Source organism: Lolium rigidum, chromosome 6 (genome assembly GCF_022539505.1).
Source record: "Lolium rigidum isolate FL_2022 chromosome 6, APGP_CSIRO_Lrig_0.1, whole genome shotgun sequence".
In the NCBI taxonomy this organism is placed as follows: domain Eukaryota; kingdom Viridiplantae; phylum Streptophyta; class Magnoliopsida; order Poales; family Poaceae; genus Lolium; species Lolium rigidum.
The window spans coordinates 72,010,959-72,025,020 of record NC_061513.1 but is presented as its reverse complement, the minus strand read 5'-3'; the positions used below and the strand labels follow the sequence as shown (position 1 = coordinate 72,025,020).

Genomic DNA, 14,062 nt, shown 5'->3' with positions numbered 1-14,062 from the left:
AAAAGAAAACATGTGGGAATGAATGAACGAGAAATAGAGCATCCAAGAGCAAAACTTAGTTTTCTCTAAAGCACAACATATATTCGGAAATCTATTTCTGCTGATGCCTACAGTCCATGCAGCTAGCACATGCATGCAAATACAATGCTTGCATGATTCTGATTCCTTGTGAGACATGTTTTTAAGCTTTGAGTTATGGGCTACCTAAAAAAAAGCTTTTGAGTTATTAGCTCAGACTCCACCCATGTGAAGTTACAGTGGTTATTGCACGACGACGTACACATTGCAAGAACAATTATGTGGCCATCCACCAGCTGACACGCCTAAGAAAGGAGGCAACCAAGAACCAACAGCGATGCTTTTGAAAACATGAACAGTCGTTACTGCAGTTTCTTCAGAGAGTACGCTCCGGTTACAGTAGTGCACGGATTCCCTCCGGGGAAAAACAATGTGCATGGCGCCACGGTCGATATGCAGCTGTCGCCTATCTCCAGGCAAGGCAGCATAGCTACAAAATCATCTCTGGACGGATGCAAATCAGATTAACTATGCGGCATGGTACTGGCTTAATATAATACACCTCTACACTGACAACCCACAGCCAGGATCCATCGTAGCCTTGCCAATTGAGGTACTGTGCCGATTGTTTATTGCATCGATCTCTGATCACAGAATATGCCAAATCTACCGCAGCTACCCCAGTGATAGTTTTGTATTAGTGTGACGGAGCCAATTACAGGTTAACAGGTGTCTAAATCACTGTTTGTCCAGACTTTAGGAGACTACTCGATCCCGTCTAAGGATGCATACAAGACATAACAGAGACGTCTGAGTGCTTAGGATAATACAACTACACATGGAAAGACTAACACACCATGCTCATATCATAGAAAGGCTAACATAACTGGCCGAAAGAGGGTCATATTCTACAGAACAGCTGAAGCTTCAACTGCAGTACAGTAATAGTAAAACACTTTTGGGCATAAACAAGAGCTAACTTTTCCTTTCCTTGGCCATGTGGGAACAGGAATACTACACCATACAGCCATACACAACCATCCAAGGCTCCAAGCCAAAGGCATCCATTTCATTACCACAGGTTAATCCAAAAGCTTAGAGAACAAATGGCAAAGCCATGCCTTTTGGAAAGTATTGTCAAGCTCCGTGTAGCCCACAAAGTGTTGAATGTTTGACAACATACCTGAATCTACATGGAAGGGCATATCAAAGTTTCTTCCGCCCTCCAAAGAAATCGACTGATCAGACCGATCAAGCCAAGCTGCGAAATGATTGATTGACTTATATACCATCCTAGCATACTAGTAGTTCGTACGTTACAATGTGCATCATCAGGCGGACAGTACGACGAGAAAAGCAAGCAGCCACCGGCATCGATCACCCGACGAAATCATGGAGCAAGTGACCGCCGATCTCCTTGGCGAAGTGCCGGTCCTGGCCTCCGAATGAGCCCATCACGTAGGGGTCACTCATATCCTCCAGCCCGAAACGGTGGGCGAGGTTGGCCGGGATCGTCGACGGCAGTGGTTCGCCGAAGCAGATCCTGTTGTTCTGGTGGAGGCCGAGAGTGAGGGAGACGCCACCATTCCCCGCCCCGCTGACATGATGGTGTTGCGGTGATGCCATGTTGTGCTGCTGCGATGACAGCGCGCTATATCCTGCGAAGCTCACCTGGCCCTGGATGGAGTGGGACATCTGGGACAGTTCATCCTGGAAGCCATGGGAAGTTGTGGTGTTGTGGTTCCTTGTGATGCTGCTGCTTTGCAACGGCTGCGAATCGCAGGGTTCAGAGCGCTTCCCATTGCGCCGCGACGAATTCTCAGTCTGATTGTGAATGCCATGCTGCGCCTTGTCCAGAGGTGAGTGCTTGTGGATTTGCCTCATCTCAAGGTTGTGGATTTCTTCTACCATAGGCTTCCAGAGCCTAACCCTCGCATTAATAAACCAGTTCGAGACCTGCATAATCATTTACCGACGGTCAAATATTTCAGCAACAAAAGGGCAGGCTGATGCTGCGAGTAAATTAACAAAACAAGCACTGAGTTTGCTCTTTACCTGATTCCTTGTCAAACCAGTTTGTTTAGCCAGCATTTGCTTGTCGCCATCAGTAGGATACCTGCATAGTATTAATCAGATCATCAAACAAAAGAATTAAGTACCCGGTAAATAAATAAACCGATCATAAAGATGTTTGACATGTAGCAAATACATCAGATTGCCCGGTGCAACTAGAAAGGAGTGCGAAACAAGGCAGATTAGGGTTGGATCAGGACACCAAAGAATATTGTGCTGAGGTGCTTTGCCATGGTTTTTAAATTCAGCCTGACCATACATAACTCTGAGCGGTATCCCAATAATAAAGCCTTGATTGATCTTAACAAATCTATTATCAGTCTAGCACCATCCAAATGGACCTTTTGTAAAGAGTAAGTTAAATCTAAGCATTGATTGATGTGGGATCTAACAAAAGGACATGAATAGTCAATTATGGGGTCTTTCTTTCTAGAGGCTTGAAATATTGGTAGCAATAATGAAGAAAGTATGGGTGCCCAATATAATATCAAATCCAGTTGAAAATGGAAAGGGCTAGCACTGAAGTTATAATGATCAACAACTGAATATCCTAACACTATACCAATCAAATTGATGTAACCACTAGGGCATAAAAACAGCTTATAGATCACACATGCTAAAATAGATAGTACTACAAAAGATAGAGGCAATATGCAAAACAACCGAAATAACGACGATGTTTCATCTTCCTAGAGGTGGGTGCCCTAAAGCTGTGTTAGAAGTAAGCTTACCCACAAGTTGTTTAACAATCAGTACTTCACAAATAAGCAATATATTAGAAATTGGGCGGCACAGCCAAGTCCATAAAGCCATTCGCCTAACAGTGTTTAGAAAATCATGGAAGTGCTTCCCGGATCTAAGAAAGATGCAGTGGAGTACTTAAATCCCACCCATGCACCAGTGCTGCTAGCAAACTAATGATGTGTACAGCTCAATATACACAAAGTCTTAAAAAGCTGACTGCCAATCTTAGTAAGTTCAATAGAATGATTTGGAAGCCAAGCCAAGCCATGACATTCCATCATGTATCTAAGCCCATTGTAATGATTTAGACACCAAGGATTGCTTGCTAGTATGAGCAAAAAAACATGTACAGGCCCAGCATAATCATGCTGAAGAAACACCATCATGCGTGTAGAAACATTATTATCATGGAAAGGTGCAAGTACGTTGTCCAGAGCTAATTACCATTGATTGTGACTACGGCCATCAAGTAAGTAAGATCAAGTGGATAAAAACAACTTACGGATGCAGGAAGTGCTCGAAGAGCCAAGCGCGGAGAACGGTGACAGAGCGCTCGGGGAGACCCCTCTGAGGGCGCCAAATGTTGTGCGGCTGGCCGAAGCCGCTGACGCTGCCCCCTCTCTGGAAGCCGACGGTGCCACCGCCGCCGCCAAGGCCAAATATGGTGATGTCTTTGCTCATGCCTTCTTTGACGGGCATCTTGCTCGTGTTGCGCAGCTGGTGCAGTATCATGGACTTGAGGTGCCTGAAGTGCTTCGCCATCACCCTCAGAGCCATCACCGCGAAGGGTGCGGCATTGTTGAACCCGGCGACGGTCTCGAAGGAGGCGATCACGGCCTGCACCTGCTGGTAGTACTGCCTGTACCTCTTGCAAACCTAAATGAGAAGATGTTCTTACGATTAATTAATACTTCTTGATTAAAACTCGATTAGACATAAACAGCTACTGATGACGCCTGGAATGAGGACGATTCCCAGGTTTAGTTTTCATGTGGATGTGACATCAAGAATGCAATGTCTACTTCCCAACTATAGAAGTAAGTAAGACGCCATTAAAGAAGATCGCCTAGTGAGGGGTTCCACAAATAGAAGTTTTCTACATCGTACGTAGATTCCCATGTATTGCCCCAGGTTTGTGTTGGAAGAGGACGCTGCCAGAGGGTCAAGTACTAAGCATGTGAAATAAGAAGACAATTATCTTGACGTGACATACGAAAGGGGCTGGTTTCCAGTGTCACCTAGCTAGATCCCCTCATCGTTCGAAGACACTAATTGTTTCATGTAGATGGCATTCGTAAAGGGTATAAATAGTGGGCGGCGATTTTAACCTCATTCGGGGAGGTGCAGACAAGAATAATGACAATATTAACTGGGCGCGGGTCGATATGTTCAACGAGGCCATTGGGGATTGGGCCCTGAGAGAAATACCTCGAACCGGGGCGAGGTATACCTGGTCCAACAGACAGCTGAACCCGGTGCGGTCCGTGCTTGACAGGATTTTCATCTCGCCGGACCTCGAGCCCATCTTCCCCCTGAGTACGGTGACGGCCGAAACGAGCTTGGGCTCGGACCATACTCCCCTAATCTTTGATTCTGGGGAGGAGCTACCAGTAAGAAGTAACCGTTTCTTCTTCGAAACGGGCTGGTTCGAGGTGGAGGGGTTTGAACAATTCCTTGGGTCTATTTGGCAGCGTCTTGCCTCCCAAGCGGGGGGTCGTGACATCACTGATTGGTGGGCAGCCATGAGTAGGGGTCTGCGGCAATACCTGAGGGGGTGGAGTCGCAATATTGGGAAAATCCAAAGAGACCAGAAAAAAGTCTTGCTGGACCAAATTAAGCTCCTTGACGAGCGGGCGGATGAGGAGGGCCTCCAAGAGGATGAGTGGGCATTCCGTTTTTACCTTGAGGAGCAGCTCCTTAACCTCTATCGGGTAGAGGAGGAGTACTGGCGACAAAGGGGCCGGGTTCGCTGGGCCCTTCAGGGAGATGCGAATACCGCTTATTTTCATGCGGTGGCGAACGGGAGACGCCGCAAGTGCCTTATCTCCAGGCTGGAGACGGATGGAGGCACTATTTCGAGCAAGTTGGATATCCAGGAACACATATATGCGTTCTATCGCCAGCTCCTGGGGACGGAGGCGGCCAGGTCCTGTGGGCTGGCCGCGAATGCCTGGGAGGCTCACGCCCGTGTCTCGAACGACGAAAACCTGCACCTCGCACTCACCTTCTCCGAGGAGGAGCTGGAAGGAGTGATCAAGGCCATGAAGACTGATACCGCCCCCGGGCCCGATGGCTTCCCGGTGGCCTTCTTCCAAAAGTGTTGGCCGCTAGTAAAACACGGGGTTTTGCATATTCTGAATGACTTCATCTTGGGCCGTATTGACATATCCAGACTGAATTTTGGGGTGCTCTCCCTTATTCCCAAGGAAAATAACGCGGATCGGATTACCCAATTCCGTCCCATAGCCCTCATCAATGTCATCTTCAAGATTATCTCCAAGGCCTTTGCGATGAAGCTGGACCCGATTGCTCACAGGATAATCAGCCCAAACCAAACGGCATTCATTAAAGGGAGGTTCATACTCGACGGGGTTCTCGCTCTCCAAGAAATTGTGCACGAGCTAAAATCCAAGAGGCTAGGGGGCGTCTTGCTTAAGCTTGACTTTGAAAAAGCCTATGACCGTGTCAAGCGGGACTTCTTGGTGGAAGTGCTCAGGGCCAAAGGCTTTGATGCAGGGGCAGTCCACCGTATTTCGCAGCTGGTCAAGGGGGGCCAAACGGCGATCTCAATTAATGGAGAGGTGGGCCCCTTCTTCCGCAACAAGCGGGGAGTGCGTCAAGGTGACCCGCTCTCCCCTTTGCTGTTCAACTTCATGGCTGAGGCGCTTTCCCTCATCCTGTCCAAGGCAGCAGGGGCGGGACACATTCGGGGGGTGGTGCCGCACCTTATCCCCGGAGGAATCACGCATCTCCGATACGCCGACGACACCCTTATTCTGGTCCAGTACAATGAGCAACAGATCGCAAATCTCAAGTTTTTGCTGATGTGCTTCGAGGACATGTCGGGCCTCAAAATCAACTATCACAAGAGCGAAGTGCTGGTCCTGGGACAGCCGGAGGATATCCAACTTCGGGTAGCGGATACGCTTAACTGCAAACTGGGAACTTTCCCTTTTACCTACCTTGGTCTCCCTATTGGTGACAGAAAACTGACCATGGATCAATGGATGTTCCTGGTGAGGAAGTCGGGAGTCAAAATAGAATCGTGGCTCGGAAGATTGCTCTCCTCGGGGGGAAGGCTAATCTTATCGAACTCGTGTCTGGCCAGCCTTCCCATGTTTGCTATGGGGATGTTTCTCCTTCAGGATGGGATTCACGCTAAGTTTGACTCCATCCGCGCCCGTTTCTTTTGGGAAGGGACGGGCCCCAAACGCAAATACCACATGATCAATTGGCCGGCAGTGTGTCTCCCACGGGAGGCGGGAGGCCCAGGGATCCTAAACACCAAGAAGATGAATATCGCCCTTATGCTGAAATGGGTTTGGAAACTCTACCGGGGTGATGACTCTATTTGGGCGCGCCTCATTCGCGCCAAGTACACGGACACGGCGGATATCTTCTCTTGTGTGGGACAAGGGGGATCACCTTTCCGGAAAAGCCTACACCAAATCAAAGATCTCTTCAAGATAGGGGCTAAACACGAGGTTAAAGACGGGCGTCGAACTCAGTTTTGGTATGACAAGCGGCATGGAGAGGGAGTGCTGAGAGACCGATTTCCTCTCATCTTCGGCATTTGTGAGAACACAAGGGTTTCGGTGGCGCAGGCTTGCTTGGGGCAAGATCCTTTTCGCCTTAGGCGAACCCTTGACGCTAACGGTCGTGCGGAATGGGACCAGCTTATGGACCTAATTGAGGCCACCCAGATTTCGACTGGAGCCGATAAGATCTCCTGGTCCCTCGAGCCCTCGGGGAGTACTCGGTCAGCTCCATGTATCTTGCGCTATCTAGGGGGCGTCGGTGGTCCACTTTAGGGATATGTGGGCGGCCAAGCTCCCTTTAAAGATCCGCATTTTTACTTGGCAGTTGGCGCTCAACCGGCTCCCTACACGCGAGGCGCTTGCCCATCGTCGGGGGCCGTCGGATGGGCGATGTGCGTTGTGTGGCGACACTGAATCTGCCAGCCATCTTTTCTTCACTTGCTCTTTGGCTAAGTTCGGATGGAGTGTGGTTCGCCAGATGCTGGGGTGCAGATGGAGCCCCTCCTCCTTTCCACAGTTTTTTCACATCCTCTCAACTTTTGCTGGCAGGCCTCGTCGTTTTATTTGGGTTTTGTTTGCCGCCCTTTGTTGGTCTCTTTGGAATGTGCGCAATAGACACATCTTTCAGGCGAAGGTGATTCGACAACCCACTGACATCATATATCCGTGGATCATTCTCGTGCAGCAATGGATGCCGGCGGCTCGGCCACAGGACAAAGCAGGATTGGCGCTTCTGGTGGAAAGGCTTCGGCTCGTGCACGCGGAGCTTACCGCAAGTGATGCTGCAAGGACGCAGGGGGTGGGCTGATGAGGGGTCGGCCTCCATCTCCATGTTTTACCGATGCTAGTAGTTTGGTTTTACCATTTGGCTAAGCTGTCAGGCCTCAGCATGTAATGAATCTCTGAATTATGTAAGGGCTTTATTAATTTAAAGTCGGGCAAGTCTTTGCCTTTTATCTAAAAAAAAAGGGTATAAATAGTTGGTGCGATATGAAAGTAATCAACATCCAATCTAAAACTCTGTTTGTGATATAAAAGAGGTTCAGTATGAACAGTGAGAAACTGTAGGAAAAGTAGAAAAGGAAAAATCGGAACAAATGTATGAACAGCCATGGAAATGATGATGAAATCAAATCAAAAGCACATGCAACCGCGGAGGCACAGTAAGTAAAAGCAAAGGCCACAGCCGCATCGGCGATGTGACCGCTATGTGAAAGATTCTTGGCCGCCCCTCCAGGCCAGGGGCGAAAGAATCGCAGTAACACCGAAACAAGCTACTAGGTGGTAGTAAAAAAAGAAGCTGGAACCGCACGAAGTGAAATCTAGCGGGCAGCAGGAATCTTGGAGCAAGCGAGTGACGTACCTCTTCCATCATGGAGATGAGCTTGGTCTTCTTCCACTGCTGCTCGGCGCCGGACATGGGTCCGGCGTCGGAGGCCTCGCCGCGGTCGGCGTCGTTGTCCAGGTCGTGGCCGTCGGCGGCGTCCGTGGGGTCCGCGTCGAGCAGGCCCTCGTCGGGGAGGGTGCGGTCGACGTGCGCGGCGGCGGCGCCCACGTCGCAGATCTCCTCGAGCAGCTTCTGCGCCGGGGCGAGGAACCTGGAGCGGCCGAGCACCGTGGCGTAGCCGGTGAATGGACCGTACGGCCCGGCGGCCGTTGACGGGCCGCCGGTTAGCTGCTGCCTCTTGGGCGTCGGGGGCGCCGTGGCGGGATTGGACGACGCGGAGGAGAGGGACAGCGCGAAGTTCTGCGTCGGGATCTGCGTGAGCTGCTGCGGGTGATGTTGCTGTGCCTGCGGGTCGAGCCCGTTGGGCACGAGGTGCCCCTGCACCACCGTGGGGCTGTGCGGCGAGTAGGAGGATGAGGATGAGGCGTAGGAGTAGAAGGCCGGAGGTGGCCACGCCCCGGTCTGTTGCTGCTGGTGGTGGTGGTGGTTGTGCTGATGTGGGGGGAGAGTAGTCGGGGGCGAGTCTCCCACGGCGGAGTCCGGCGGGAACCGGAGCTTCTCGCGGCGGCTGTGCTGCGGCACGTGGAAGAGCTGCCCGCCCGACGCGGCGGCGGCGGCTGCCACGTGGTGTGCATGGCTATGAAGCAGCATGTGGCCGTGGTGGTGCTGGTGGTGGGTCTCGACGGCGCTCCCCGTGACGCCGCCGTACCCGCCGGCGGGAGACGCCATGGCGATCGATCGCCCGCGCGCAGGCGCGCGTGGGGTGGTGGTGGTGGTGGAGCACCTGAGTGGCTGGAGAGAGTGGAGGTAGAGGGGAAACGGCTCCGCACTTTCCGAGCGCCGGGCCTGGGTGGCTGGCTGGCCTGGTCTCGCTCTGTCTCCGCTGCTGTAGCCTTCCTGCCTCTCCCCCTCGCCTTTTATTTTTCTCTCTCTCTCTCTCAGCCTTTCTATTGAGGCTGGAGGCGGAGGGTGGTGAGCAGCTCAACTGCTGGCTGATGCCCGGCTTGCTGCTGTCGTTGTTGGGTTGGGGTTGAGTGCCTTTGTTTCTGAAACCCAGGCCTGGCCAGGGACGTGAAAAAGGAGGAGAGCTCCAAGCGAGGGGAAATGGTAAGCCGTGAAAGCGAATGGAGGGAAGAAATGAGCGGGAGGCGCAGGTAAAATAGATAGAGCGGTGCTCTTGTCCAAGCTGGAACCGAAACTGGGGATGGTGCCAAGCTGACGTGGCCCGCCCGTGCGTGCACTTGCCCTTGGCGCCGCTCAAGCCTGGGGCCAGATTGCGGTGGTGAAATGGTAATCATGCACGCCCAGAATTTTACAACTGCTGTTCTCGTGCGTATCTGATTCTGCCTGTGGGTCCAGTTTCTTCTCTAGTTAGTTTTGGACTGCGCGACTGAGAACGAAAATATGTCTTAAAAATCTTTGGGATGTTTTGAAGAACGTGATTGAAGATGCTCTAATTTTCCACCTATCACGGCGAAATCCACTCTCATCATTAATGAAACTAGTGCCCCTTTCGTAAAAGTAGCCACACCCCGTGTTTCCGCCGATGGTTATCCATACATCAGTGACAATGACAATCAGACAATCAGGTTTTCAGGCTCATGTGAAATATTTGAGGTTTACAATGCATTGTAGGTTTGCATTGTACTAAAAGTTAGTAAGAGCCACCTCACAAATAACATGAAAATCAATCAACTTTGAGTTGAAAATGTCCCCCATCACACCATTGATGAGTTCGTAGCATAGAAACAAACAAAAAAGTACCGCGCAAGAACGAAGAAAAGCAAGATCCAATGTAGAAAAAAGCCAAGATCTAATCTACTAGACTGAAGCGATGAGAGAGAGTCTTACCCTTGAAAACCGAAAGTCGTAACGGGATCAAATCTCATAGATGAAGTAGTCGTACTCTTCTCGAACTCAAGTTCGTGATGAAGTCCTTCTGGTGCTACAAGTGGGCAACACCACTGTACTCGGTCACACTTACGGTGTCGAGAAGACCTCCTCTCCCTGTTACAGTGGGCAGCAGAAGTGGTAGATCATTTGTGGAATCTCAACGGCACGATGGCATGGTGGTGGTGATGGTGGTGGTGGTGGTGGAGGAGGAGAAATCTTGTAGGGCTCCGCTGAACCAGTAGGAGGAAGGAGGGAGGGTGGCTTCTAGGGTTTGGGGGGAAGGTGTGGTTGACCCCAACCCCTCACCTCTATTTATAGAGGGAGGGTGCGGCTAGGGCTAGCCCCCTTGGCCCCATCTCCTTTGGTCGGCACATGGGGGAGGATTGCCTCCCAAGTATCCCCCATACAAACGTGGGATTTGATCTTATCCCTTGGGAGGTTGGCCGGCTGGGCCTAGAGGCTGGTATGCCTAGCCTAGTTGGGTTGGTCTAATATCCTAGGTTTAGAGGCTACAAAATGAGATAACACCAAAGTGTGCATTGCATTCATGCATAGAATATCCGGGGAATTTTCGCGCTTTCAAATAAAACCTGTCAAAGTAACTGAAGTTTCACTTGACTTGCTGGAATTAAAGTCGATCATCAAGTCAAGCGCTATAAACTTCACTGTGATATTTGCTAAAACCCTGCTTTGGGTAGAGATGCTTTGATCTATGGACTAGATCAAATGGAATTAGCTTTACAACAAACAACACCTTAAGTGAGGATTAAATACCAAATCCTATAAAAGGATCATAACATGGTATTCCTTACAACAACACATTCTTTAAGAATTAAACCCCAACTTATTGACACTTAAAAGTTAGCAACTACATTTGTGTGTAATTTAATTCACTTCTTAACTTATTACCAAATAAGGTAAACCATAGGGTCTAAAGTGCGTAAAAGCCACACCTTCTTATTTAAATCATAACTTATTAAATATATGGAATATCATAAAACTAAATCAGTTTACATTACGAATTATAATTCAAACTATTTGAATAAAACTTACTATGAGTATTTTGAAACTTATATAATCATGCCTTGGTGAATTCAAGCACCAACTATCCAAAATTGAGAAATAACCCTCAACATTGACCTTTTGACCAATATTATAACATAAATCCAATCATACATGATATGGTGCATTATTCACAAGTATAAAAGCATTCACAAGATATTTAATAACAAATGCCACTTGGCGATGCCAAAAATAAATCACATGAGAGGATAATGATCATGCCACATAGGATAAAAATATCTACATGACTTGCATCCCAAGCTCTGCCACCTCATGCTCAAAGGATTGCTATGGATGAGGGCATGCCAACCAAACACCTTACTCATCAAACCAAAACAAGAGTCACCCACCTATGTGTCATGATACTAGAGCTTGACCAAGCCTATAAAAGGAGCCACACCCTTCATCCATTTGTTCACCTTGTAGCATGATACAAGGAAGCAAACACATAGAGCCACTCCATACATTAGCTAGGGTCAAGATGAAGAAGCTAGGAGGTGGAGGCATACCACAAGATGCAGGTTTATCAGATTTCCAGAAGAACAAACTACATAAGATACCAAGGTAGAATTCTTAGGCAAACCATACAGTTACAACTTACAAGATCATATCATCATATTTTTAGTAGAGCCCTAGGATATGTCAAGGTATTGAGAAGTGAGAGAAGTGATAATACTAACCATAGCCATGCCCATACAAGAATACTAGAGTAGTGCTAATCCTAGTTGTTCAAGACAACATTTGATCTTGGAGGTGAAAACCCTATTCCAATAACAATACCTTAGTAAACCAATTCCATAATCATTACAACTTGGTAGTGATCATAAACCCTAAGAATCTAGGAGGAGTGTTATGAGAGGAATAATAAAGAGAGATTAGTGAGGAATAAGGTTATCATGTCTAATGCATGATCATGCTTTGTAGATATACATGATAAGATAAACCTATGTGATAAGTAGATACCAACCATCACATAAAATGGTAGGTAAAACCCTAACCAATTAAATATAACTATAACCTATGCTCATATCCTAATCTTAGTTGTGTATCACTTGGGTGATCACCACTAAAACCCTAGACCACATTTGAATTTCAATCCAAGTACCACTTGGGATTATAAGTAGAACCCTGCCATGCCTCATGCCTATTTATACTTCAATTAGTGAAGCATCATCAAAACCCTAAACCCTTTCACATGGGATCCACTCCACATAAAATGTTGTTCTCTAACTTGTGTATCATAAATCACAAGTATAAACCCAAGCCATGAACATATCTTAAGCTTAGATATCATTTAGGTGGTTAGAGATAAACAAATATCAAATTCTACTTTGACTTCCAAGTACCTTGCTTAATTGCCCAAATGGAATATTGTGTTATAGTTTGCACCATCACCTTAGAAAGTGAATTAACCAATGTTGAGCTTGGGATTTATTGTAAGTAATCCAAGCTAGAAGATGCTAAGCAAGATAAGTAATTATAGATTGTCTTCCACCATCTTCTTAGACCCTTAGAAACAATTATCCACATAAAATCATGATACCACCCCATCCTCATTTCCATTTATTTTAAACTCTAGCCCTAATTAAATATATGTGAAAAATCAATATTATTAAGCACCCTAGCTAAACTTAATAATATGTTTACCATGAAAATGGTATAAACTTCAAATCAATTAAATAGATCTAGTTCCTAAATTAAAAAGGGAATTGAGATAAAAATCTAAACCCATTTCTATTTTACTCAAGCCTCACAAAATATCCATCTCATCAAATATTAATATTTGTTTTAAGGGATTTCTATTTTCGTGCCCTCGGGTCCTTAGTTGTGCTCAGTTTTCCCCAGCTCCTTAGTTTTTCCTCAGTTTTCCCCAAGACCTTGTCTGAAACCCGCAGAAGGAGCTCCGACGGAAGGAATTCGTTAAGTTGACCGTTCCGTGCTGACGAGTGGGGTCGTGTCGTTTGTGGGGTCGCGTTGTGTGGGGCTGGTAGGAAGGAACCGTGTGGGACAGGACGAGACCATGTTTGTGTGGCCGTAGCGTGTGGGGCCGTAGCGTGTGGAGCCGTGTGGGTCCGGGACGTGGGCACGAGTGGTTTCTGTCTCTTTCGCCCAGATTAGCAGTTTTCAATGTACCTTTTTCCTCTCTCTCGCTCGATCTCATTCATATTTGATAGCCCAAATTGGTAGCAAATCTACAGCAGCTTCTCCTTTTGTTCTTTAACGCCATTCATTTCTTTATGCCTTCGTTTTTACCCAATCAGGTAGGAAATCTAGGGCACAAATAAAGAGAAAATATAGGATAAGCTGCATACAGCAGCCAACATAGCATAGATATATTCACGACAGATCCAACAGTAGTACCGATAGAAACCTACAACATAAGCTACATTTTACATGAATTTAAGCTGCTCTACAGATAGAGCAGTCACATACAGAGAGTGCAGTAGGCATGTTCAACGCCTCCAGGTTGCGCCTATGACTCACCTAGAGGTTGCGCAGGTGAATCCCAAGTGCTTTATGTTTGGCCATGAACACATGCACGTTCACAGTCGTTCCAACTCTAGCGCCGCATCTGCCAATGGATTCAGCATGGTTTACCAGGCAGTTGAAGTCGGTGGTGCGGAGCTTCCTGTTGCAGAAGGGTCACTTGTAAATGCCTCGAGCAAAGGGGCCATCGTAATGGCCGGACTGCAGCCTCTCCGAGGACGTGACGAGTCTTGGTGTGGAAGGACTCGTCGTCGCTGCTCTGCACCTGTCACGTAGCACCAAAGATCGTGCGAAAAACACGGAGTCAATTGCAACGATGATGGAACAGAGAGTGAACAAAGATCATGCATGATAATATGGGCTCAAAAAAAAGAGGTAGACTCAGTTATATTGGACACACTTATATCCAGGATTTGAGTCAGTAAACAAAAGATCATGCACAACAAATTTGTACACACCAATTGTTTACTAACCAAATCCTGAATCAATTTGTGCCCAAATATCCATCATCATCGGCACAAATCTTAAACAAAAGCAAATCACAAGCACTAATAACGCAAGATCTAACACAAAAGGTGAT

General features: G+C 47.7%; 1 protein-coding gene across 1 annotated transcript; it reads right to left on the bottom strand.

The window, feature by feature from the left end:
• Positions 1-1,062: 1,062 nt before the first annotated feature.
• On the bottom strand, positions 1,063-8,769 carry LOC124665326 (BEL1-like homeodomain protein 9). Its single transcript, XM_047202740.1, has 4 exons — positions 7,957-8,769; positions 3,338-3,711; positions 2,074-2,134; positions 1,063-1,974 (listed from the first exon to the last, which is right to left on the bottom strand). Exons 1-4 carry the CDS (start codon positions 8,767-8,769, stop codon positions 1,396-1,398), a joined length of 1,827 nt encoding a protein of 608 aa, XP_047058696.1. The 3' UTR covers positions 1,063-1,395.
• Positions 8,770-14,062: the final 5,293 nt, after the last annotated feature.

Excerpts from the sequence above, each read along its gene's own strand:
- LOC124665326 (XM_047202740.1), bottom strand. The coding sequence starts at position 8,769 with ATGGCGTCTCCCGCCGGCGGGTACGGCGGCGTCACGGGGAGCGCCGTC. Across the intron at positions 3,712-7,956 it reads TCATCTCCATGATGGAAGAG|GTTTGCAAGAGGTACAGGCA; the intron begins GTACGTCACTCG and ends CTTCTCATTTAG. Across the intron at positions 2,135-3,337 it reads TTCGAGCACTTCCTGCATCC|GTATCCTACTGATGGCGACA; the intron begins GTAAGTTGTTTT and ends AATACTATGCAG.